Consider the following 25,194-nt stretch of genomic DNA (forward strand, 5'->3'; position numbering starts at 1 on the left):
CATATTAATGCCCATGATCTTAGAATGAGATGTTTGATAAACAGGTGTCCACCAGTGGAGGCTCCCCAGAGGAGGAAGGTGAGGACCATCCTCCTCATTGAATTTCATAAAAATAAAAATAGTGAAACATTAAAAAGTTTATCCTTTTTAGATAAAACTATACTAAATATATTCATATCATCAAATAATAAATTAAAACACACTGTTTTTCAGTTCTGCCCACAAATTTTCTGTAGGATTGAAGTCAGGGCTTTGTGATGGCCACTCCAATACCTTGACTTTGTTGTCCTTAAGCCATTTTGTCACAACTTTGGAAGTATGCTTTTGGGTCATTGTCCATTTGGAAGACCCATTTGCGACCAAGCTTTAACTTCCTGACTGATGTCTTGAGATGTTGCTTTAATATATCCACATAATTTTTCCGTCCTCATGATGCCATCTATTTTGTGAAGTGCACCAGTCCCTCCTGCAGCAAAGCACCCCCACAACATGATGCTGCCACCCCCATGCTTCACGGTTGGGATGGTGTTCTTCGGATTGGAAGCCTCCGCCTTATTCCTCCAAACATAACGATGGTCATTATGGCCAAAACAGTTATAATTTTGTTTAAACAGACCAGAGGACATTTCTCAAAAAAATATGATATTTGTCCCCATGTGCAGTTGCAAACCGTAGTCTGGCTTTTTTATGGCGGTTTTGGAGCAGTGGCTTCTTCCTTGCCGCGCGGCCTCTCAGGTTATGTCGATATAGGACTCGTTTTACTGTGGATCTAGATACTTTTGTACCTGTTTCCTCCAGCATCTTCACAAGGTCCTTTGCTGTTGTTCTGGGATTGATTTGCACTTTTCACACCAAAGTACATTCATCTCTATGAGACAGAACACGTCTCCTTCCTGAGCGGAATGATGGCTGTGTGGTCCCATGGTGTTCACACTTGTGTAGTTTGAAGGTAGGCCTTGAAATACATCCACAGGTACACCTCCAACTGTCTCAAATTATGTTAATTAGCCTATCAGAAGCTAAGGCAATTACAAGGAATTACATGGAATTTCCAAGCTGTTAAAATGCACAGTCAACTTAGTGTATGTAAACTTCTGACCCACTGGAATTGTGATACAGTGAATTATAAGTGAAATAATCTGTCTGTAAACAATTGTTGGAAAAATGACTTGTGTCATGCACAAAGTAGATGTCCTAACTGTTAGTATAATTTAATTATGCCAATGTGCTTTCATCAATTGAAAGCCCTTAATCTATTTTATGAGAATTTGTAAGATTTCTTGTTTGCATAAAATAGACGCAGACCAGTCTTTCAATAATAGGTAATATAATTTATTCTCGGAGTGCGCTACCACTTAAACACGTGCAGCAGTTTATATACAGATCATGAGGTCATTTCACTGCTTTAACAGAATCCCCTCCTCTTGACCAGGACAAAGTAAGGTGAAAAGTTCATTCTAACTTACTAACACACTCCCAGATAACTTTTGACCCCTCAACATTATCGATCACCACTGAACTGACCGTTTTAATTAACAGAAGACCTAGGAATGCACTCACTGCATTATCTAAAAACCCCAGAGCTAAGTTTCAGTAGGGTCAACCATAGGCTAACGACCTCCACAACCCATTTGTTTCTGCCTAGTTGGAATGGTGTTCATTAACTTTTTACTACTCCTTGTCCTGTTACACAATCCCTTCTTATGAACTCATATTGTCAATCACTTATAAAACAAAGTATAAGTTTACCTAGATACAATTCTATTTAAAATGGGGATATTGTTTATTCATTTATCCATAATAAATTCAACACTAACCGACTTGCCAAACTATAGTTTGTTAACAATTTGTAGAGTGGTTGAAAAAAGTTTTAATGACTCCAACCTAAGAGTATTTAAACTTCCGACTTCAACTGTATATTATTCGTAGCCGTCTATTTACCACCACAAACTAATGCTGGCATTAAGACCGCACTCAATGATCTGCATAAGGCCATAAGCAAACAAGAAAATGCTCGTCCAGAAGCGGCGCTCCTAGTGGCCGGGGAATTTAATGCAGGCAAACTTAAATCCGTTTTACCTCATTTCTACCAGCATGAAACATGCAACCAGAGGGGAAAAAAACTCTAGACCACCTTTACTCCACACACAGAGAGGCATACAAAGCTCTCCCTCGTCCCCCATTTGGCAAATCTGACCATAATTCTATTCTCCTGATTCCTGCTTACGAGCAAAAAAGAAAGCATGAAGTAGCAGTGACTCGCTCAATACAGAAGTGGACAGATGGCGCTGATGCTATGCTACAGGACTGTTTTTAGCAGACTCCAATGGCATTGAGGAGTATACCACCTCAGTCACCGGCTTCAAAAGTGCATTGAGTCCAATGAGCTCTGAGGCGCGTAACGATGGTGACAGGTGTGTTTAATGAGAGGGAGAGCGGGAGCAGGCGTGAGACCTGTTCCAAGACAGGTGCATGATAATAGTCCATTCTAAATTAAAAACTAATTTCACACATATATTATTTACTATAATAGACTACATACAATTAAGAATAGTCTCATGGTTGACAATATTAGCCTATCACTTGTGAATAATGTATTATCACTTGTGAATGATGTATTATCACTTGTGAATGATGCCCAGCAAGGCAAGAAACAGTGCATGCCTTTTTTTGTTGTTGATTTTTTCAAATCATAGTTGCACTATTTAGCCTAGCCCAAAGGCCGAAATGTTTTAATAAGGTTTGTGTCACAATTTAAAAGAAGTTATTTGGCCACTGTAGTTAAGTTAATTAATCCGCTTCACAAGGGGTGTAGAGCCGAACTGGCATACATAAGCGGCACGTGAGTTTCAAGTTTGGGGAAGATAATTTTCATGACATGTATAATCGCATTTGCAATCAGAACAGTGTTTTCCCACTAATTGATTGCATTTTGTAACATTCATAAAATGTGAAGAAAATAGTAGTATATAATAATAGTATATCAGCATTTTAAGCTGAATGTTCTGATCTGTTGCACCAGCCTCATTGCTTTAAAAAAAATGTTTGATGCGAGTGGTTGTATTCATTTGGAATCTATCGCGTCCCACAACTGTCCCAGTTTATGTTAAGAATATTTATTTATTGCACAGGACAAGTTGACAAATAGAATAGGTCAACTGTTGTACTATGTGGGATAGTAGATTAACATAGGCTAGTGTTTTTGCTGTTTGTTAGGCCTACTCATCTTGCTGGCTGACTAAAAATATGCTAAACATCTTTAATATGCACCTCAGAATTCTATAAGAGGGATGTGTCCGTCTTCACTTGTAGCCTACTTCTTAGCTGCGAGAAGGACCCAATCACATGACGGACATTGGCGAATAAGAATTGAGATATCTGATAGCCGTGTGAGTGAGAGTTGATCCGGGAGAATATAATTATATTCAGCTCAAGGGCACAACGGCCACTTTGGCCGCAAAAGGCATGGATTTTTAGGGGTATTACAGAGAGACTGATGAAGTGTGTGCAAGTCAGACCTTGACTTTATCCACATTGTTATATTACAGCCTTATTCTAAAATTGATTAAATTGGAGACAAAATCGTCACAATACCCCATAATGACAAAGCAAAAACCAGTTTAGACATTCTGCTAATTGATTAAAAATAAAAAACTGAAATATCACATTTACCTAAGTATTCAGACCCTTTATTCAGTACTTTGTTGAAGCACCTTTGGCAGCGATTACAGCCTTGAGTATGATACCACAAGCTTGGCACACCTGTATTTGGAGAGTTTCTCCTCTTCTCTGCAGATCCTATCAAGTGTTGTCAGGTTGTATGGGGAACGTTGCTACACAGCTACTTTCATGTCTCTCCAGAGATGGTCGATAGAGTTCAAGTCCAGGCTCTTGCTGGCCCACTCAAGGATATTCAGAAACTGGTCCCGAAGCCACTCCTGTGTGGTCTTGGCTGTGCGCTTTTAGGGTCGTTGTCCTGTTGGAAAGTGAAACGTCCTGAGCGCTCTGGAATACGTTTTCAACAAAGATCTCTGTACTTTGCTCCGTTCATCTTTCCCTCGATCCTGACTAGTTTCCCATTCACTGCCGTTGAAAAACATCCCCACGTGATGCCAGGTTTCCTCCAGAAGTGACGCTTGGCATTCAAGAGTTCAATCTTGGTTTCATCAGACCAGAGAATCTTGTTCCTCATGGTCAGTCTTTAAGTGCCTTTTGGCAAACTCCAAGCAGGCTGTCATATGCCTTTTACTGAGGAGTGGCTTCTGTCTGGCCATTCTAGCATCAAGGCCTGACTTTATTCAGATCATCATTAGTTGCATCATGCAGCCTTGGAATATATAAAACATCTAAACATATAGTCCAACATTTGTATGACAGCTAAAGTTGCATAAATAACTCTAAATTAAGCATATAGGGAGGATCTGTATCTTTGTTAACCGCTCAACACAGAATAGCTGCGTGGGCGAACTTCCTTGGAAATTATTTGGAGAAAATATCCTTTCTATTTTATTAGGCTATGTTCAATTGTATTCTTCATACGATAAATGAATACAAAATAATGCCACAGAAATCTAAAGAGATCTTATCTGCTAAATGAACTAGTGTAGCCTACATCCATTTGGCATAGGGCCTAACGTAAGGACAACTCACGAGTATGCTATTCTGTTCTTCTGAAATAGACTACATTTCCTACATATCATGTTTCTTTAGACCTGTCTAAAATAAATAATGGATTTATTGTGATGGTGTAGACTATATTCAATGGATTTATTAGACTTTTTAAAATGTAATGTTCCAAAGGTCAGCATCAGTGGCTTGCAGGCTATGCGTGTAAGCCAGGAGATAAACGTTTTTATGTTAATTAACGGTCAATTACCATGAGTCCAGCAATTATTTGCTTAACAATCATCTTTCATGACCGCCACTGCTAAGGTCATTCTCGGTACTTGAAATATCACAATTGCCTTCCTGACTGACATGCCCTTTTTTACATGCCTTCACCAATCTCTCATTGTCCTCTGATAAGCTTCTTAGGCCCACGCCTGCAGCCATGGACTACCTTACCACTCGGCAGACAGGATAAGGTCATCCTCTGTACTTGAAATTTAAAAAGTGTAGGTGCTGGCATGGTATTGTCACTGTAAGGACATGAAAAAATACTTCAAGACTCAGATGATAGGTATTTGGTGTCACCTACTGCTTTTATTTTTCTAATTACTGATCATTAATTTAACACAATTTGGAATCAATATATTGCATCAAGATTATTTGATTCCGGTAGACACCACCAGCGAGCAACAGTAACAACCTTAGTAAATCGAATCAAAATTTGTCACGAGCCAAATACATGTGTAGACCGTGCCGTGAAATGCTTACTTACAAGCCCTTAAAACTTCTTCAGGATTGGTGGGTCCCCTGCGGGACAGTTGCACTAACGTAGCCTAATGCAATTAGTATGAGGTTGTAAGTAACAAGAACATTTCCCAGGACATAGACATATCTGATATTGGCAGAAAGCTTAATTTCTTGTTAATCTAACTGCACTGTCCAATTTACTGTAGCTATTACAGTGAAATAATACCATGCTATTTTTGAGGAGTACACATTTTTGAACATAAAAAGTTATTAATAAACAAATTAGGCACATTTGGGCAGTCTTGATACAAACTTTGAACAGAAATGCAATGGTTCATTGGATCAGTCTAAAACTTTGCGCGAACACTGCTGCCATCTAGTGGCCAATATCTAAATGGCACCTGGGCTGTAATAATACATTATGGCCTTTCTCTTCTATTTCAAATATGACGGTACAAACAAATACACAAATATTTTTTTTTCTCCTTTGTATTATCTTTTACCAGATCTAATGTGTTATATTTTCCTACATTCCTTTCACATTTCCACAAACTTCAAAGTGTTTCCTTTCAAATGGTACTTGCTTCAGGGCCTGAGATACAGGTAGTTAGATTTGGGTATGTCATTTTAGGCGAAAACTGAAAAAAGGGGCCGATCCTTTAACCAACAGTGCAGTTAAGAAAAGATTTACCAAATAAACTAAAGTAAAGAAATAATAAAAATTAACACAATAAAATAATAACGAGGCTAAGGGGTACCGGTAATAATAATAATATATGCCATTTAGCAGACGCTTTTATCCAAAGCGACTTGCAGTCATGTGTGCATACATTCTACGTATGGGTGGTCCCGGGAATCGAACCCACTACCCTGGCGTTACAAGCGCCATGCTCTACCAACTGAGCTACAGAAGTACCGAGTCAGTGTGCAGGGGTACAGTTAGTTGAGGTCATTTGTACATGTAGGTCTCGGTGAAATGACTATGCGTAGATAATAAACAGTGAGTAGCAGCAGTGCACAAAACAAATGGAGGGGAGCGAGGTGTCAATGTAAATAGTCCGGTGGCCATTTGATTAATTTTTCAGCAGTCTTATGGCTTGGGGGTAGAAGCTGTTAAGGAGCCTTTTGGTCCTGGACTTGGCGCTCCGGTACCGCTTTCCGTGCGGTAGCAGAGAGAACAGTCTATGACTTGGGCGACTGGAGTCTCTGACAATTTTATTGGCTTTCCTCTGACACGGCATATTATATAGGTCCTGGATGGCAGGAAGCTTGGCCCCAGCAATGTACTGGGCCGTATGCACTACCCTCTGTAGTACCATACGGTCAGATGCCGGGCAGTTGCCATACCAGGCGCTGATGCAACCGGTCAGGATGCTCTCGATGGTGCAGCTGTAGAACTTTTTGAGGATCTGGGGACCCATGCCAAATTTGTTCAGTGTCCTGAGAGGAAAAAGGTTTCGTCGGGCCCTCTTCACGACTGTCTTGGTGTGTTTGGAGCATGATAATTCGTTGGTGATGTGGACACCAAGAAACTTGAAACTCTCAACCCGCTCTAGAGCCCTGTCGATGTTAATGGGGGCGTGTTTGGCCTGCATATTCCTGTATCTCCTTTGTCTTGCTCACATTGAGGGAGAGGTTTTTGTCCTGGCACCACACTGCCCGTTCTCTGACCTCCTCCCTATAGGCTGTCTCATAATTTTGGGTGATCAGGCCTACCACTGTTGTGTCATCAGCAAACTTAATGGTGTTGGGAGTCGTGTTTGGTCTGATCGTTAACTGGGCTGGCAGAATGGATTGTGTGAAGCGCAGGGACACCTTCTATAAAGAAATGTTGAAGTCTTACTCTTAGTTCTGCAAGGACTACCATGTCAGCGGTTCGGGCCACTTGGTGTATTATGACACGCAGAAATAGCACCGAAAATGGCTACAATAATGTAGGCCACCAAATATGAATTAGTGATTTTACTTACAAAACATGTTTAGGTTTATTTGACCCATAGCTACCTGAATAACTTTTTCTCCACTCTGGAGAGACATTATTTACTTGTAACACAGATGGAAGGACAAGTATCTTTGCTTGATAACAAGCAAAAGTACACTGAACAAAAATATAAACGGAACATGTAAAGTGGTGGTCCCGTTTTTCATGAGCTGAAACAAAAAAATCCCAGAAATTTTAAACATGCACAAAAAGCTTTCCTCTCAAATTGTGTTCACAAATATGTTTACATCCCTGTAAGTGAGCATTTCTCCTTTGCCAAGATAAACCATCCACCTGACAGGTATAGCATATCAAGAAGCTGATTAAACAGCATGACCATTACACCGGTGCACCTTGTGCTGGGGACAAAAGCCACTATAAAATGTGCAGTTGAGGTAAGAGTAATTGGCATGCTGACTGCAGGAATGTCCACCAGAGCCATTGCCATAAAATTGAATGTTACATTTTCTACCATAAACTGCCTCCCACTGTCGATTTAGAGAATTTGTCAGTACATCCACCAACGTATAACGTATAATCTCCACATTCGGCTTTTTGACCTGTGGGGGTGGGCCAGGCTCCCCAATTGGTGGGCCTAGCTGCCAAGTGGTAGGCCCATGTTCTCCAAGGCCCACCATGGCTGAGCCCCTGCCCAGTCATGTGAAACCCACAGATTAGGGCCTAATGAATTTATTTCAATTGATTGATTTCCTTAAATGAACTGAGTAAATTCTTACATTTTTGCATGTTGCGTTTTAATTTTAGTTCAGTATAGCTGGCAAGCTGGTGAAAGAATAAAAATCTAGTTTGGTAAATAATCATAGTTTAACTGTTTAATCCATGTCAAATCACTTTGCAGTGGATCCGTTAGCTAGCAAGTCGGGTTTTTCTGTCAACGCCCGTCACGTGTGTGGCGCGAATTGGGCATGAAGCCGGTACTGGACCCATCGATGGGTTGGTGGTTTAGCAACAAAACTGTCGCGGGGAAAACAGACAGGGTTGGTTTAGATTTGTTGACATGTAAACTATATGGTCTCCAATGTTTATTGAAAACAAATACATTTTCACAACGAGCACTCGTCTCTCAAATACGTCATTACAGTTGTTGGTTATCTAGCTAATTTTAACCGTCAACATTCCAGAATGTTGTGAAAATGGCAACCAGACTGGTCAGGGAGAAATCCAAAACCCTTGATTTTACGTATGCAGGAAAATAAGTTACGCATGTGATAGTGTAATAATAGTCTACCCAAAATACTGTCACTATAACTACTATTTCTATATGAATAGCCTCTAAAATATGCAAACAGCCAGTGAATGTCTTAATGTTTTTCTTGGAACACTGAACGCTATTATGATACAATATCAGTACTTGTTGCATTTACAACTTCTGTCCAACTCCCTGACCAAGATGGCTGACCTTAAGGTTCATGTCTATCATAGTATGCTAATTCTATGACTGAACCAAAGATTAATCTTTAATCTCTGAGCTGGGCAAGATAGACAAAGATTATGGCAGGCTGCTAGAGGGGAAAACTGCTGGCAGGTTAGGAGAAAATCAAGTAGATTAAACAAAATGTCAATTTTTAACAACTGTTTACATCAGTTTGGCCTAGGCCCTATGGAGTAGATAGACAACAATCATGCCAAACTAATCAGGTTATTTTAACACTATTAAGCTCATTATGAAAAGATGGTCACAAAAAAAAATGTATAGTGTAACACTCCAAACATGTAGCCTACAAGGATGTAGGTGAAAATACCCACATAACACATTTCACTAGGGCAAGATGATTAATGTACTTATAATTTATGGCTGCATGAAGAGCTCAGAGCTCTTAGGTCTAATTATTTTTGATTTGTGGAGTTATCTACCACAAACCAAACATTTGTTAATGTTTTGCAATCAAATATTACTCTTAAAAACAATCATGATGAGAAAGTAAATCAAAATGTATGCCCTTGGCCTGCAAAAAGAAAAACTTTATTAGGCAGCATTTTCATCTCACAGAAAATAGCCATCTGGTGCCATCCAGTGGTGGTATTGTAGAACTGCAGTTGAATCAAACGCAGTTAATCGTTTACTCCTATCCAATACAAATTCTTAAAAGATTTGTACTTTACCACTAAGACAATGCCACATTTGACAGTAATTGAAATTAAGCCTGAAATGCAATCATAACCATTGTGTTCATACTTTTCCGCAACCAAGTTTAAAGCAGACGCATTCCTGAGCATTTCTTACCAAGATTCAACCACATACAAAACACACAAATTGAACGGAATTTATCAATTTTCTATTTGAAAAAAAAACAGGTAATTCAGAGTGAAAAAAACTATGAATGATCTGATCAGACATTTAAAACTCAGATGTTCAGTTAAATTCAATTGCAATCTTACATTTTAAAAGGAGGAAGAAAAGTCAAAGGGTCTATAAAAGCAACATCGAATTCACAAAGCTTTTGTGAGCAATATACATGCTGCAGACAGTTTCACAATACATCTAAACATGTGACTGGAACAAGGGTGTTCAGACCTCAGTAGCGGCGACCGAAGGCCCCGCCACCCTGCATCATCTGATTCTGACGATTCAGAGCTCCAGAGAGGGACTGGGAGGTCCCGGTTGTCATGTAGCCTCCTCCACGACTGGGGGTCAGAAAACAAGACACCATAAGGACCAGAATTGCTAAAGGATTTCACACTTACTGGCCCCACATTTCCAGATGTCTCAAAAACATAATCAATATTGCCATAAACACCTATGAGCTTACCTCGCCATTCCTCCCCGTGCCCCCATGTGACTTTGGCCTGGGATGCCCCCGTCTCGACCGGTTTGCCAGGTTCTGTCCCAGTCACGGCCCTCCCTGAAAGAAATCAGACAGACAGTGATGAGCAGCTCAAAGCACACCGTGGCATCCATCTGGTGACAGGCAAATTAAAATCGACAAAACCATCTAAAAATCAAACTAACCTTGGATTAATAGTACGCTTGTCATAACTTCCTGCTGCGGTCCAGGTGTCCCTCCCGTGCCTCTCGGTACGGTCCGAGAAGTGCTGGTGAGGGAAGCACAATTAAAAACAAAATCGCATCACCTTTTTTTTTTAAAGGCACCAAATGCTGTAAAACAGTGGTACGACATGTTCAACAACTCATATTGGTGCCTAATAGCATACAGTGCATTTGGGAAAATATTCAGACCTTGACTTTATCCACATTGTTATATTACAGCCTTATTCTAAAATGTATTAAATTGAGGGGAGACAAAATCGTCACAATACCCCATAATGACAAAGCAAAAACCAGTTTAGACATTCTGCTAATTGATTAAAAATAAAAAAAACTGAAATATCACATTTACCTAAGTATTCAGACCCTTTATTCAGTACTTTGTTGAAGCACCTTTGGCAGCGATTACAGCCTTGAGTATGATACCACAAGCTTGGCACACCTGTATTTGGAGAGTTTCTCCCCTTCTCTGCAGATCCTATCAAGTGTTGTCAGGTTGTATGGAGAGTGTCGCAGCACAGCTATTTCCAGGTCTCTCCAGAGATGGTCGATAGAGTTCAAGTCCAGGCTCTTGCTGGCCAACTCAAGGATATTCAGAAACTGGTCCCGAAGCCACTCCTGTGTGGTCTTGGCTGTGCGCTTAGGGTCGTTGTCCTGTTGGAAAGTGAAACGTCCTGTTGGAAAGTGAAACGTCCTGAGTGCTCTGGAATACGTTTTCAACAAAGATCTCTGTACTTTGCTCCGTTCATCTTTCCCTCGATCCTGACTAGTTTCCCATTCACTGCCGTTGAAAAACATCCCCACGTGATGCCAAGTTTCCTCCAGAAGTGACGCTTGGCATTCAAGTGTTCAATCTTGGTTTCATCAGACCAGAGAATCTTGTTCCTCATGGTCAGTCTTTAAGTGCCTTTTGGCAAACTCCAAGCAGGCTGTCATATGCCTTTTACTGAGGAATGGCTTCTGTCTGGCCATTCTAGCATCAAGGCCTGATTGGTGGAGTGCTGCAGAGATGGTTGTCCTGCCAGAAGATTCTCCCATTTCCATAGAGGAACTCTAGAGCACTGTCAGTGACCATCAGGTTCTTGGTCACCTCCCTGACCAAGGACCTTCTCCCCCGATTGCTCAGTTTGGCTGGGCGGCCAGCTCTAGGAAGAATCTTCACGGATCCAAACGTTCTTAAATTGGAAGATGGAGGCCACTTGGGGACCTTGAGTGCTGCAGAGATTATCTGGTACCCTTCGCCAGATCTGTGTCGACACAATCCTGTCCCGGGGCGCTACGGACAATTCCTTCGACCTCACGACTTGGTTTTTGCTCTGACATGCACTGTCAAATGTGGGACCTTATATACAGGATTGCCCTTCCAAATCACATTCAATCATTTGAATTTACCACAAGTGGACTCCAATCAAATTGTAGAAACATCCAAGGACGATCAATGGAAACAGGATGCACCTGAGCTTAATTTAAAGTCTCATAGCAGAGAGCGAGCACGATATACATCTTTTTAAATATTAAATAAAAAAATCGAAAAACCTGTTTTTTTTCGCTTGGTCAGTATGGGGCACTGTGTGTAGATTGCATGAGGCCATGTCTCTTACCGTGCTATCCCTGTCTGCAACTACAGCCCGTGAAGTGTCCCTCCTACAGGAAAGATTACATGAAACATTACTAAACACATTGATTATTGACTGAAACGTGTGGCATACAACCACAAATTCACCACCAATCAGTTTGCCATTAAAACGCCATTTTATGTAAGTATAAATATATGCATCAATTCAAGTGATGTAGAAACAGCCGGAAAATATTTGAGGCCCTCCCATCATCAGACCTACATAAACAATGTTATAAACAGTAATGACAGCTGGTGTCAGCTCACTGCAAATAACTTTAGTCTACTCTGTACCTGTCAATGACGGCATCGTCCTGGTAGCGACCGCGGTCCCTGTGGTCAATGTCTTGGTAGCGCTCCTGGCGACCGAAGTCTGAGCGCCCCCCATAGCGGTCATCCATAGCCAGCCTCTTGTCCTGCCAGTCGTCTTTCCTACAAGCAGCAGGTCTGTCAGTCGCAATAAAATATTTTCAAACCATGCATGTCTTTAGATGACAATCATGCACACCGAAGATCTAGAGTAAGGCTGAGGTTGTTATATGGCCATATCCAGCCATCTATGATAAGAGACCTTGTAACTCAAACAGGGGTACTGACGCTGTGGAGAGGAGTGAAAGGTTGGCAGACGTGTACCAAGTGTGTACCTGTTGTCCAAGTCGGCGTAGGGCCTCTTGAGGGGGCGGCGGTCCTGCTCGAAGCGCAGCTGCTCCTGCTGCCTGCGGAGCTCATCCCTCTCCCGCTGGATCCTCTCCTGCTCACGCCGGCGCTCGTACTCCACACGCTGACGCTCACGCTCCAGGAACTCGCGCTCCATGCGGTCAAAGTTCAGCCGCTCCTTCTCCACCTCCAGCCAGTTCCTTTTCCGCAGGAGGCGCTCGCGCTCCTCCTTCTCCCGGAACAGGCGGATACGCTCACGCTCTGTGCGGTTGTCCACGCTGCCACGGTCTGGGCCACTGCTGCGCTCCCTGGGCCAAACAGAAAGCATAGGAGATATTTAGTGGAATAATTTTGAATGACCAGTCTCTTTTCAAAGCATTCTAACTGCTGTAACAAGCCAACAGTGTACAAGCTGGCTTCATTCTTAGCATTGAGGTGAAATGTCGTGCAGCTATTGCAACTCCTCACCCAGAGGGCCTGCGTCTGTCCACCTCCCTGACCTCCCTCTCCCTCTGCCTCCGTCTCTCCCGCTCACGCTGCTCTTTGATCTGGTCAAACGACAGGATGTCCTTCTCTTTGCTTGGGGACTTGCGGTCGCGACTCTTGGAGCTCTGTTTTGAACAAGACAAAAGCTCATGTTGCGTAACCATTTTTACCACAAAAGTTTGAGGTGAAAGTTCAATAGACGGAGCATAGATTTCAGCGTTTGGGTAGCTTACCCGGTCTTTGCTTTTGGCTTTCACGCTGATGACAGGCTCTCCCTTGGACTTGTCCATCACCACTGTCCTCTCATTACGTTTGCCATCTTTTCCGACTTCTCCTTCAGCCATTTCATCCTTGTTGGCATCGGACCTGGATAGAGAAAATGGTTAAAAACACGAATCTAGTATCGATGACATACAATAGGTACATAGCTTAATGTGTAATGACATTGACATGTTCTCAGAGCTTACTTGGAGTCTGAGGAGTGTCTCCTGTCGGTGCCAGACTTAGCGTCGCTCTTGTCAGCAGGCTTCTTGCCAGCAGGCTCATTCTTAGCCTGGAACAGAGGTCGGATTATAAAAACGTCCCTTGCCAACCATGAAGATTTTTTTTATTTTTAGTACCACTTCAGGGTGGCGGCAGCAGCATCGCCAACTCCCGTGCAAATACCACACCAAATGCACTTTTGTTTTGCTTAATAATGTTGGCAGCAGAAGCAGGAATGGTATGCTAGACTTACGGGTACTTGGTAATTGGCTGCTTTTCAGTAGCTAACTAGAAAATGATTAATGTATGTACACATATTTACAATTAAATGTATATACTTTCTTAACAGGCGGATACGCTCACGCTCTGTGGGGCGGCAGGGTAGCCTAGTGGTTAGTCCAACTAGTAACCGGAAGGTTGCAAGTTCAAACCCCCGAGCTGACAAGGTACAAATCTGTCGTTCTGCCCCTGAACAGGCAGTTAGCCCACTGTTCCTAGCCCGTCATTGGAAATAAGAACTTGTTCTTAACTGACTTGCCTAGTTAAATAAAAAGGTAATAAAAATGTTTAAAAGCCTTATTCAGATGGGATTAGTTTTACTGGGGGAGGTAACGTAATTATGTGCACAAGCACAAAAGTACAATTTCAGTCACATCCGAATTTGCCATGCCAGTCAATTCTTCATGCCAGGAGAGTAACATTTCCAACCACAACCTCCTCTGATAATACTAGCCCTTTGCGAATCGGCATCCCTGTGCTGTGAGAGAAATGTTAGAGTTTGACAGGCGTTGCTCGCGGTTTGAGCAAAAAAAATAATTAACTGATTTGATAAAGTGAGCTGTGATGGAAAAAGTTATGCTTTCTATAAACCAATTTCTGTGTTCATGCTAGTGACTGATAGTGAGGATTCGTTCAGTGTCTGCAATTTGGCAGCAAACCCAGAAGCCCGTGAAGTATTGGTCGGTCACATGAATGAAGCAAACGTTGAATGAATTATGAATAAGCTAAAAATATCACTTGTCTATCATATATAAAAAGAGGACTAAACAGGACTGTCCCTTTAGAGCTCTTGACAGACATTCACTATGGTGCATCAAGTTTGATAGAACCTCTCAAGTGCACTGACAATAAACAATGGTTCATTGAAGATAAGACTTTGAGTGTCCCGGTGTAGGAAATTCCACAACAACGTTGTTTAGGCTTGGGGGCATTTAGGACATCTACTACTGTGGATTGCTAAAATATCCTAATGATCACACTTCCACAACTGAAATATTATGACGACACTATAGCAAAGATTGTTTGGTATCGTTTAAAGAAATTTGAGTTCAGTGTAGCCTGTTGTCGCCTGGACAAGCCTAGAAAAAGAAACTTCTAGGCTTCTGTCATAACTGTCAATTTATTTAGAGAAATAATTATAGGGAGCATTGGAGAAAAAAATATTCTGTACGAATCGTCCTCTGGCGTAACGGACATTCTGGGGTTATAAATACACAACCAGCGTTCTCTAATAATATAAGTCCCTTCTGAATAGGGTTTTTAAAACATTGTAGACAGCCTATATGAGCTGGTTTCAGGGGAATGGCCCTAGCATCCCTCTGATCCAACAGGTCCCAGAAGTGCTCAAAGGGATTGCAACCAGGCTCTTCACTGGCCATGGCAGAACACTGACATTCCTGTCTTGTAGGAAATCACACACAGAATGAGCAGTATGGCTAGTGGCATTGTCATGCTGGAGAGTTGTCAGGATGAGCCTGCAGGAAGGGTACCACATGAGGGAGGATGTCTTCCCTGTAACGCAGAGTTGATGGTGTGACAACACCCCAGACCATGACGGACCCGCCACCTCCAAATTCGATCCCGCTCCAGAGTACAGGCCTCGGTGGAACGCTCATTCCTTTGACGATAAATGCAAATCAGACCATCACCCCTGGTGAGACAAAATTGCTACTCGTCAGTTAAGAGCACTTTTTGCCAGTCCTGTCTGGTCCAGCGACGGTGGGTTTGTGCCCATAAGCGACGTTGTTGCCGGTGATGTCTGGTGAGGACCTGCCTTAAAGGCCTTACAAGCCCTCAGTCCAGCCTCTCTCAGCCTATTGCGAACAGTCTGAGCACTGATGGAGGGATTGAGCATTCCTGGAGTAACTCGGGCAGTTGTTGCCATCCTGCACCTGTCATGTGATGTTCGGATCCTTTGCAGGTGTTACACATGGTCTGCCACTGCAAGGACAATCAGCTGTCCGTCCGGTCTCCCTGTAGCGCTGTTTTAGGCATCTCATAGTATGGACATTGCAATTTATTGCTGTGGCCATTATCTGCAGTCCTCATTCCTCCTTGCAGCATGCATAAGGCACGTTCATGCAGATGAGCAGGGACCCTGGGCATCATTCTTTGTGTTTGTCAGTAGAAAGGGCTCTTTAGTGTCCTAAGTTTTCATAACTGTGACTTTAATTGCCTACGTCTAAGCGGTTAGTGTCGACCGTTCCACAGGTGCATGAAGATGAATTGTTTATGGTTCATTGAACAAGCATGGGAAACAGTGTTTAAACCCTTTACAATGAAGAGCTGTGAGGTTATTTGTATGAATTATCTTTGAAAGACAGGGTCCTGAAAAAGGGACATTTCTTTTTTTGCTGAGTTTAGTATTAACCTCTTGAAGCTAGGGGGCATTATTTTCATTTTTGGAAAAATAATGTTCCCAAAGTAAACTGCCTATTTCTCAGGACCAGATGCTAGAATATGCATATAATTGATAGCTTAGGATAGAAAACACAAGTTTCCAAAATATTTTCTGTGAGTATAACAGAACTGATATTGCAGGCAAAAGCATGAGGAAAACCCAAACAGGAAGTGACTTGTTTTGAACACTGTTTTCCTATGCATCCCTATTGACTATTGAAAGGGATATCAACCAGATCAACCATCCTTCCCAAGGTGTCTACAGCCTTTAGACATAGTTTCACACCTTTATGTTGAAGAATAAATGTAAATGTAAAGAATGAGCATAAAGGGGCACATTGCTTAAGTGGCCAGCTGATGGCTCTGAGTGATTCTTGCGTAAGTGGTAGCCATTTTCTCCCGGTCCTACTGAAAAGCCAACTGTCCCGGTTGATATACACTGCTCAAAAAAATTATGGGAACACTTAAACAACAATGTAAATCCAAGTCAATCACACTTCTGTGAAATCAAACTGTCCACTTACGAAGCAACACTGATTTCAAATACATTTCACATGCTGTTGAGCAAATGGAATAGAAAACAGTTGGAAATTATAGGCAATTAGCCAGACACCCCCAATAAAGGAGTGGTTCTGCAGGTGGTGACTACAGACCACTTCTCAGTTCCTATGCTTCCTGGCTGATGTTTTGGTCACTTTTGAATGCTGGCGGTGCTTTCACTCTAGTGGTAGCATGAGACGGAGTCTACAACCCACACAAGTGGCTCAGGTAGTGCAGCTCATCCAGGATGGCACATCGATGCGAGCTGTGGCAAGGTTTGCTGTGTCTGTCAGCGTAGTGTCCAGAGCATGGAGGCGCTACCAGGAGACAGGCCAGTACATCAGGAGACGTGGAGGAGGCCGGAGGAGGCCGGAGGAGGCCGTAGGAGGGCAACAACACAGCAGCAGGACCGCTACCTCCGCCTTTGTGCAAGGAGGAGCACTGCCAGAGCCCTGCAAAATGACCTCCAGCAGGCCACAAATGTGCATGTCTGCTCAAACGTTCAGAAACAGACTCCATGAGGGTGGTACGAGTGAGAGTTGTGCTTATAGCCCAACACCGTGCAGGGCGTTTGGCATTTTCCAGAGAACACCAAGATTGGCAAATTCGGCACTGGCGCCCGGCCTGTGCTCTTCACAGACGAAAGCAGGTTCACACTGAGCACGTGACAGTCGAGACTCCGTGGAGAACGTTCTGCTGCCTGCAACATCCTCCAGCATGACCGGTTTGGCAGTCATGGTGTGGGGTGGCATTTCTTTGGGGGGGCCGCACAGCTCTCCATGTGCTCGCCAGAGGTAGCCTGACTGCCATTAGGTACCAAGATGAGATCCTCAGACCCCTTGTGAGACCATATGCTGGTGCGGTTAGCCCTGAGTTCCTCTTAATGGCAAAACAATGCTAGACCTCATGTGGCTGGAGTGTGTCAGCAGTTCCTGCAAGAGGAAGGCATTGATGCTATGGACTGGCCCGCCCGTTCCCCAGACCTGAATCCAATTGAGCACATCTGGGACATCATGTCTCGCTCCATCCACAACACAGACTGTCCAAGAGTTGGCAGATGCTTTAGTCCAGGTCTGGGAGATCTCTCAGGAGATCATTCGCCACCTCATCAGGAGCATGCCCAGGCGTTGTAGGGAGGTCATACAGGCACGTTGAGGCCACACACACTACTGAGCCTCATTTTGACTTGTTTTAAGGACATTACATCAAAGTTGGATCAACCTGTAGTGTGGTATTTCACTTTAATTTTGAGTGTGACTCCAAATCCAGACCTCCATGGGTTTATTTCCATTGATCATTGTTGTCAGCACATTCAACTATGTAATGAAAAAAGTATTTAATAAAAATATTTCATTCATTCAGATCGAGGATGTGTTATTTTAGTGTTCCCTTTATTTTTTTGAGCAGTGTATTATCGAATAGATGTTTGAAAAACACCTTGAGGAGTGATTATAAAAAACCATTTGCCATGTTTGTCGATATCATGGATATAATTTGAAATTTTTACCGCCGTTGTCGTGACCGCTATTTCTGGTGGATTTCTGAACATAACGTGACAAACAAAAACGGAGGTATTTTGGGGTATAAAAATCATCTTTATGGAACAAAAGGAACATTTGCCGTCTAACTGGGAGCCTCGTCAGTGAAAACATCCAAAGATCAAAGGTAAACGGTTCATTTGATTGCTTTTCGTGACAAAGCTTCCTGCTGCTAGCTGGACATAATGCTATGCTATCGATAAACTTAAACGCTTGTCTTGCTGTCGCTGTAAAGCATAATTTCAAAATCTGAGACGAAAGGGTGATTAACAAAAAGCTAAGCTGTGTTTCGCTATTTTTCACTTATGATTTCATGAATATGAATACTTTCTAGTAAGATTATCTGACCGTTGCGCTATGCTAATTAGTGTAGTTGCTGACAATTCTCCCAGATCCGGGATGGGTAGTTCCAAGATTATTAAGACTAAAGGGCAGGCCGGAGCGGAGAGCTAGAGCATTGTCTGATTGGCTCAGCTCCAACTTTAGACAGTCAACTTGTTAGGGATAGGGTCTAGGTTCCTGAATTTCCGCCTGACTGAAATGCCCAAAGTAAATTGCCTGTTACTCAGGCCCAGAAGCCAGGAAAATGCATATAAATTGGTAGCATTGGATAGAAAACACAAGTTTCTAAAACTGTTAAAATAATATCTGAGACTATAACAGAATTGATATGGCAAGCGAAAGGCCAAATAATTTTTTTAGGTGCTAGGCTTTTACAATGGAAAGCTATGGGGTCCTATGTAATTCTGGCTCCCAGATTGCAATCCCTATGGCTTCCACTAGATGTCAGTCTATTCAACACTTTAGCTGTAAAGCCTATTGTAAATCAAGACAGCATAGTTGGATTAAGAATTTAAGCTTTTAAATGACATAAGATACTTGTATGTTCATGAATGTTTAATATTACGATTATTTATTTGAATTGCGCGCCCTCTGACGTCACCGATATTTTTCCCAGGTGTCCCGCTAGCGGGACGCCTATTCCTATTAAGTGAAACACCACAATGTGCCAACTAGAAGCCCTCAAATGGCGTACATGGCACGCAAAATGCATGCAGGTTGGCATGGTCAATCCTCACTTTTCTGAATGAAGGCATCCTATACATTTGACAAAACTACAGGTTTAGAGGAGTGGCCACTGATATAGATGGTAGATAATGACCCTCACCCTCTCCACAGAGATCATTCTACCATGGAGCTCGGTCCTGTTCAGGTGGCTGATACACTTGGTGGCCTCCTCTGTGGAACACATGGTGACAAAACCATAGCAGCGAGCCCCGGGGCTCCGGGCGTTAGTCACCACTTTAGCGCCAACAACCTGATGTTGAGACAGAGAAGGATAGAACACTTAATTTGTGGGCAGGGAAGGTGTGTGGGGTCCAAAAGTACAGTACAATTTCACACCTACATCTTGCATGAACATATATACCAAAAAAAATAGCTTATTTTCCCCTCAGGATACTGACCTTTCCGTGCTTGCTGAACAGAGTCTTTAGATCAGTTGCTCTGGTGTTGGAGGAGAGGCCACTAACCCACAGGTTTCTGCCACTACTAGCTGGAGCACTACCTGCAGGGCCTTTCAGAACACAGACAAACATGAGACAACTGTACAGACATTCATCAGAGCTGATTCAGCACCTCATTCAGGTGTGAGCAAGTCTATTGTAATTTCCTACAATGGACACATCACAATTACAGAATGAACAATGTTTACTCTTACCCTTTTCATCTTTTGAGTCAGGCTTGCTACCTTTTTCCTCATCAGAACTAAAGACAAAGAGAACACACAATTAATATCTGGAAATGAGAAGACCTGGGGGAGGGGGCTCATCCAGATGAATTATACTTACCCTGTGCACATAGTAATTACCCCAGCATATAGAACACTACAGTGATTTGAGTGGGTGTCAATGTTACAAGGCAGCCTTACATGGCCAAAGAAACTCCCAATACATTACTTTATGAAGGTAAAGAGGTGAGGTAGGGGTGGGAAATGACAAAATGATAACTTGACACAAATGCAGACCATTTTACGTCGAGGAGCACCAAAACTTGCTAAAAAAAGGACCCAATGCAACAGAGATAGCCATTGTTCTAGTAGACAGAAAACAACAAACCTCTTTTTCTGATCATCACCCTCAACAGAAGAGGACTCTTTCACTGTCGTTGATTCTGCAGCATTCTCTTCAGTCTTCTCCTCACCCTCAGCCTTAGAGACCATTTCCGAATCAACAGCGCTTTCGGTTTCACCCGCGCCCTGCTCGCTTACGCTAACAGCCTGAGCGCTCTCGCTTTCAGCGTCATCTGCCTCGTCGGGAACATTTTGTTTGTCGCCAGTGTCTTTCATTTCACTCGCAGTTAGCTTAGCAACGTCCATGTCGCTAGTCGACAGTTCAGGCTCCAAATTGTCTTCCTCGGCAACATTGACCTTGTCCCCGATGGTGGCTTGATCTTCTGTCGGTGGCTCCTGGCGCTCTTCATTTAGCGGCTCAGATAAACAAGACCCGGCTACTTTATCAGTTTCTACGGATTTAACAGGAATAGAATGGCACAGAGTTTAATTACTTCTGAAACACAGCAATGGTTAACGTGGAACTGGCAAGGCTGGAAAAGGTCGTGGCCCTCCGCTGTCATTGAACTACGTATACACAGATACACACGTAACAAGAGACTGGAAAAACCAAAGAGACTGGCCAAGCAGCCTAACTCCTCATTCAAGTCGACCATTTCAGTTCACCTGATCCCTAGGCAGAAAAAGATCTGATCTGAAGAAAGCCAGAAGATCAGCAGAGGCTCCATGAAGGTCCATCTTCATGCAATTGCTGACTTCATGAGTGTCCATAATCTGGTAAGTGACAGCGAATTCAGAATTCTTTTGGTTTGTATAACAAGTCCATTAGTCTCATCTCCAGTGAGAATATTAGTCAGTCCTAAAAAGGCTTTTGAATGGTTGGTTTCAAATGATGGGCCTCAGTCTTCTCTTCTTGGTCTTTGCGTGGCAAGCTAAAAACACTGCGTGCTAAAACTGCAACAACTAAACCTTTAATTACTGTCTTTGTGCTTCAGATTGTTAACCAGTTCTGTTTTAATAATAGGAGGGTGCCCAAAACAGACAGATTCATATATCAGTGTTTAGCAATTCCAGTTAACAAGCATCAACACACAGTCAGCAATTTTCTTTGGATTTCCAGTCTCTTCCTGACCAACCACAGGCAAGAATGTTAATCTAAAACGACTTGCATACCGGATTTAACACTGCAAAAAGATAGTGTGCATTCATATCAACTTCCAACCCCTTTTCAACAGTACCTATTTCTTCCTTTGAGTCTTTGGGCTTCGGATCCTTCTCTTGAACCTAATGGAATAAAAGGAAAATGTATCTTGTGTAACATGGCTCCTAGCACTAATGGGGTTTTACAGTCTGTTTTCCTTACAACTAAACACAAATTATGAAATGTGCTTGCATTTTATTTAACTTTAACTCTTTAGATCTCCCTTCTCTTAAATGTCTGCTAATTCAGGCTGTGCTTCATAATTAACAAAAAAACAAGTGAGAATATTGGAATCCTTAGATATGACTGTGCCACAACAGAAGCGAGTTTCTCACCTCTTCAGGTTTGGCTTCACGCATCAGCTCAAGAGAGCCAGAGATTCCATTGCGTTCATCTTCATTCATGGCCTCTTCGTCAGCCAGGATCTCGGTGTTGACTTCATCCGACGGAGAGTTCAGGACTTCATCTGTGTCATACTCCTCCTCTGCCGGCATACTGTTGTCATTCTCAGCCTCATCAAGCACATTCATATCCAGGATGTCCATGTCCTGCATGTTGTCATCCTTGAATGGAATTATGGAAGGTGAATTTATGAATAGATTGTTATGCAGGGAGTGCATAGTGATTGCATTAAATAAAAACGGTGGTAGATGCTCACCTGGCCATCACCCGAATCTTCCTCAATGGTGCAGTCCTCTGATTCATCGTTCTCCGGTCTTTTCCCTGCAGACAAGACCGTAATAGGATCACAATTAAAGATCACAAAACTGGGGAGAAAAGTGGGGTATTTAAGTCCCTAATATCAATTTACTCCAAGACAATATTGCTTAATAAGACCTTGAGCTCACTCCCTAAACATACCTTTGGAGGTCCGTTTAGCCAGTGCCGCCTTAGGAGTTGCATCGAGAACAACCACCATCTCATCTGGGTTTCCACCCTCTTCTTCAATGGCCTGTGGAGCAATTACATAAGGAATTATTATAGTTACCTGGCTAGTTACCTACGTTATATCTGGTTTCAGTTTAGCCAACTCGACTATTATCAAACACACGGCTGTGGTCAGCTACAACTCAGTGCTAGTTGCTACCACATTAGTGCTAGTTGGTGAACATTATCACTAACAAACATCTGACAAGCCAGCTTGCAGGCCTTGTTTCAGTGTTTCCTTAACCTCTCCTCCAGTGCCTACAATCATTAAACCTATTCGATGTATTGTAGTACGAACACATCGGATTCAAATGGTCAACTAATCACTAAGGCTTTCATTTGTTGAATCATGTATGTTAAACTAGCTAGTTCTGGAATACGGAGCGGGGGTGCCCGAGGAGAGGTTTGGGAAAGGGCACCATGTGGCTATCACGCCCGCTCACAAAGGCCTTGCCGTTCGCCTACGCAAGGCCATGGCTAGCTGACGTTAGCTTCCTTTATTTTAAATATAAAACTTAGTCAGCTAGCAAATACTAGTGGTTATATACATCATGCAACTAACTAATGACGTGACACTGGTTCCAGTTCATTTGTAAATTATCGTGATGCATAAGCACATCTACATAGCTACTAGTTAGCTTGGCTAACGTTACCTTTTTCAGCCTCTCTGTCAGCGTACTCTTGATGCCAGTGGCGTCCAGATTTCGCTTTTTTAATTCTGCTTTCAAGTCAATGACTCTCAGCTCCGACAATTTACGAATTGCTCCCTCAGGAATCTCAACGCCCCCTGCTTCACCCGTCGAATAGTTTTCAGCCATGATTACACTGAGAAAACGTTATTGTGTTTGCAAGCACAGGTTAACTAATCTCTTGCACGAAACAAGCGGCCTACTGTCACAAAATGGCGCACTATGAACAGGGAACTCCACTGCGCATATGTCATCTGAAAACAGTTTGTGAAAAGGGGCAGTGTTCTTATAATTGTGAACGCCTAAACGTGCACTTGTTCTTCTTCTTTGAGTTTTACGTTCTGCTACACGCAGAAGATGGTGGTGTATTGTTGCCACCAACTGAACGGGGGTGCGAAAAAATATACAAGAGAAAAGTACATTCAATACGGGGAAGCGAAAATATACACGAATCCACACAATCTATATATGTTGTATTCGTGGATTCGTGTTAATTTTCCCTGAACACACTGAACAAAAATATGAACGCAACAATGTCTAAGATTTTACTGAGTTACAGTTCACATAAGCAAATCAGTCAATGGAAATACATTAATTAGTCCTAATCTATTGATTTCACATGACTGAGAATACAGATATACATCTGTTGGTCACAGATAGCTTTAAAAAAAAGTAGCGGTGTGAATCAGAAAACCAGTGTGACCACTATTTGCCTTATGCAGCACAACACTTCTCCTTCACATAGAGTTGATCAGGCTGTTGATTGTGGCCTGTAGAATGTTGTCCCACTCCTCTGCAATGGCTGTGTGAAGTTGCCGGATATTGGCGGGAACTGGAACACGCTGTCATACATGTCTACCCAGAGCATCCCTAACATGCTCAATGTGTGACATGTCTGGTGAGTATGCAGGCCATGGAAGAAATGGGACATTTTCAGCTTCCAGTGATTGTGTACAGATCCTTGTGACATGGGGCCATGCATTATCATGCTGAAACATGAGGTGTTGGGGTGGATGAATTGCACAACAATGGGCCTCGGGATCTCGTTACAGTATCTCTGTGCATTCAAGCTGCCATCGATAAAATGCACACACGACGCCAAACACGTGGTCTGCGGATGTGAGGCTGGCTGGACATACTGCCAAAATAACGCAGGAGTTCCTTAGGGACAAGGCACTAAATGTCCTTGAGTGGACCAGCCAGAGCCTAGACTTGATCTTGATCGAACATCTCTGGAGAGACCTGAAAATAGCTGTGCAACAATGCTTTCCATCCAACCTGACAGAGCTTGAGAGGATCTGCAGAGAAAAATGGGAGAAACTCCCCAAATACAGGTGTGCCAAGCTTGTAGTGTCATACAAATTAAATAAATCAAATCAAATGTATTTGTCACATGCACATGGTTAGCAGATGTTAATGCGAGTGTAGCGAAATGCTTGTGCTTCTAGTTCCGACAATGCAGTAATAACCAACGAGTAATCTAACCTAACAATTCCAAAACGACTACCTTATACACACACAAGTGTAAAGGGATAAAGAATATGTACATCAAGATATATTAATGAGTGATGGTACAGAACGGCATAGGCAAGATGCAGTAGATGGTATCGAGTACGGTATATACATATGAGATGAGTAATGTAGGGTATGTAAACATTATATTAAGTAGCATTGTTACAATAAATCACCAGGTGTTGATGGAATTACATCAGAATTTTACAAATTATTTTCTGAACAAGTAGCTCCCTTCCTATTCGAAGTCTTTTTAGAGAGTATTAAAAACAATGTTCTCCCTCCTACAATGAGTCAGGGGTTAATAACACTGATACCTAAGCCTAAAAAATAAGTGCTGCTCATCGATAACTGGCGTCCAATTTGTCTTCTTAATAATGACTATAAGATATTAGCCTCACTACTTGCAAAAAGAATTAAAGAAGTTCTGGATGCAATCATTGATGAAACACA

The 25,194-nt window shown here is 42.4% G+C and overlaps 1 protein-coding gene across 2 annotated transcripts; it reads right to left on the minus strand.

The window, feature by feature from the left end:
* Window positions 1–9,298: 9,298 nt before the first annotated feature.
* On the minus strand, window positions 9,299–23,491 carry LOC123997143 (scaffold attachment factor B2-like). 2 transcript variants are annotated; one of them, XM_046301229.1, is made up of 18 exons: window positions 23,194–23,491; window positions 22,475–22,565; window positions 22,272–22,336; window positions 21,949–22,176; window positions 21,651–21,696; window positions 20,459–20,864; window positions 20,062–20,108; window positions 19,808–19,917; window positions 19,510–19,659; window positions 13,569–13,654; window positions 13,335–13,467; window positions 13,084–13,226; window positions 12,603–12,923; window positions 12,253–12,405; window positions 11,945–11,987; window positions 10,308–10,390; window positions 10,108–10,200; window positions 9,299–9,982 (listed from the first exon to the last, which is right to left on the minus strand). In XM_046301229.1, exons 1-18 carry the CDS (start codon window positions 23,356–23,358, stop codon window positions 9,874–9,876), a joined length of 2,472 nt encoding a protein of 823 aa, XP_046157185.1. In that variant the 5' UTR covers window positions 23,359–23,491; the 3' UTR covers window positions 9,299–9,873. The 2 variants fall into 2 exon arrangements, with proteins under 2 accessions (XP_046157185.1, XP_046157186.1); XM_046301230.1 differs by having other exon boundaries at window positions 12,253–12,390; window positions 23,194–23,490.
* Between the last annotated feature and the right edge of the window lie 1,703 nt (window positions 23,492–25,194).

Source organism: Oncorhynchus gorbuscha, linkage group LG15 (assembly GCF_021184085.1).
Source record: "Oncorhynchus gorbuscha isolate QuinsamMale2020 ecotype Even-year linkage group LG15, OgorEven_v1.0, whole genome shotgun sequence".
NCBI lineage: Eukaryota > Metazoa > Chordata > Actinopteri > Salmoniformes > Salmonidae > Oncorhynchus > Oncorhynchus gorbuscha.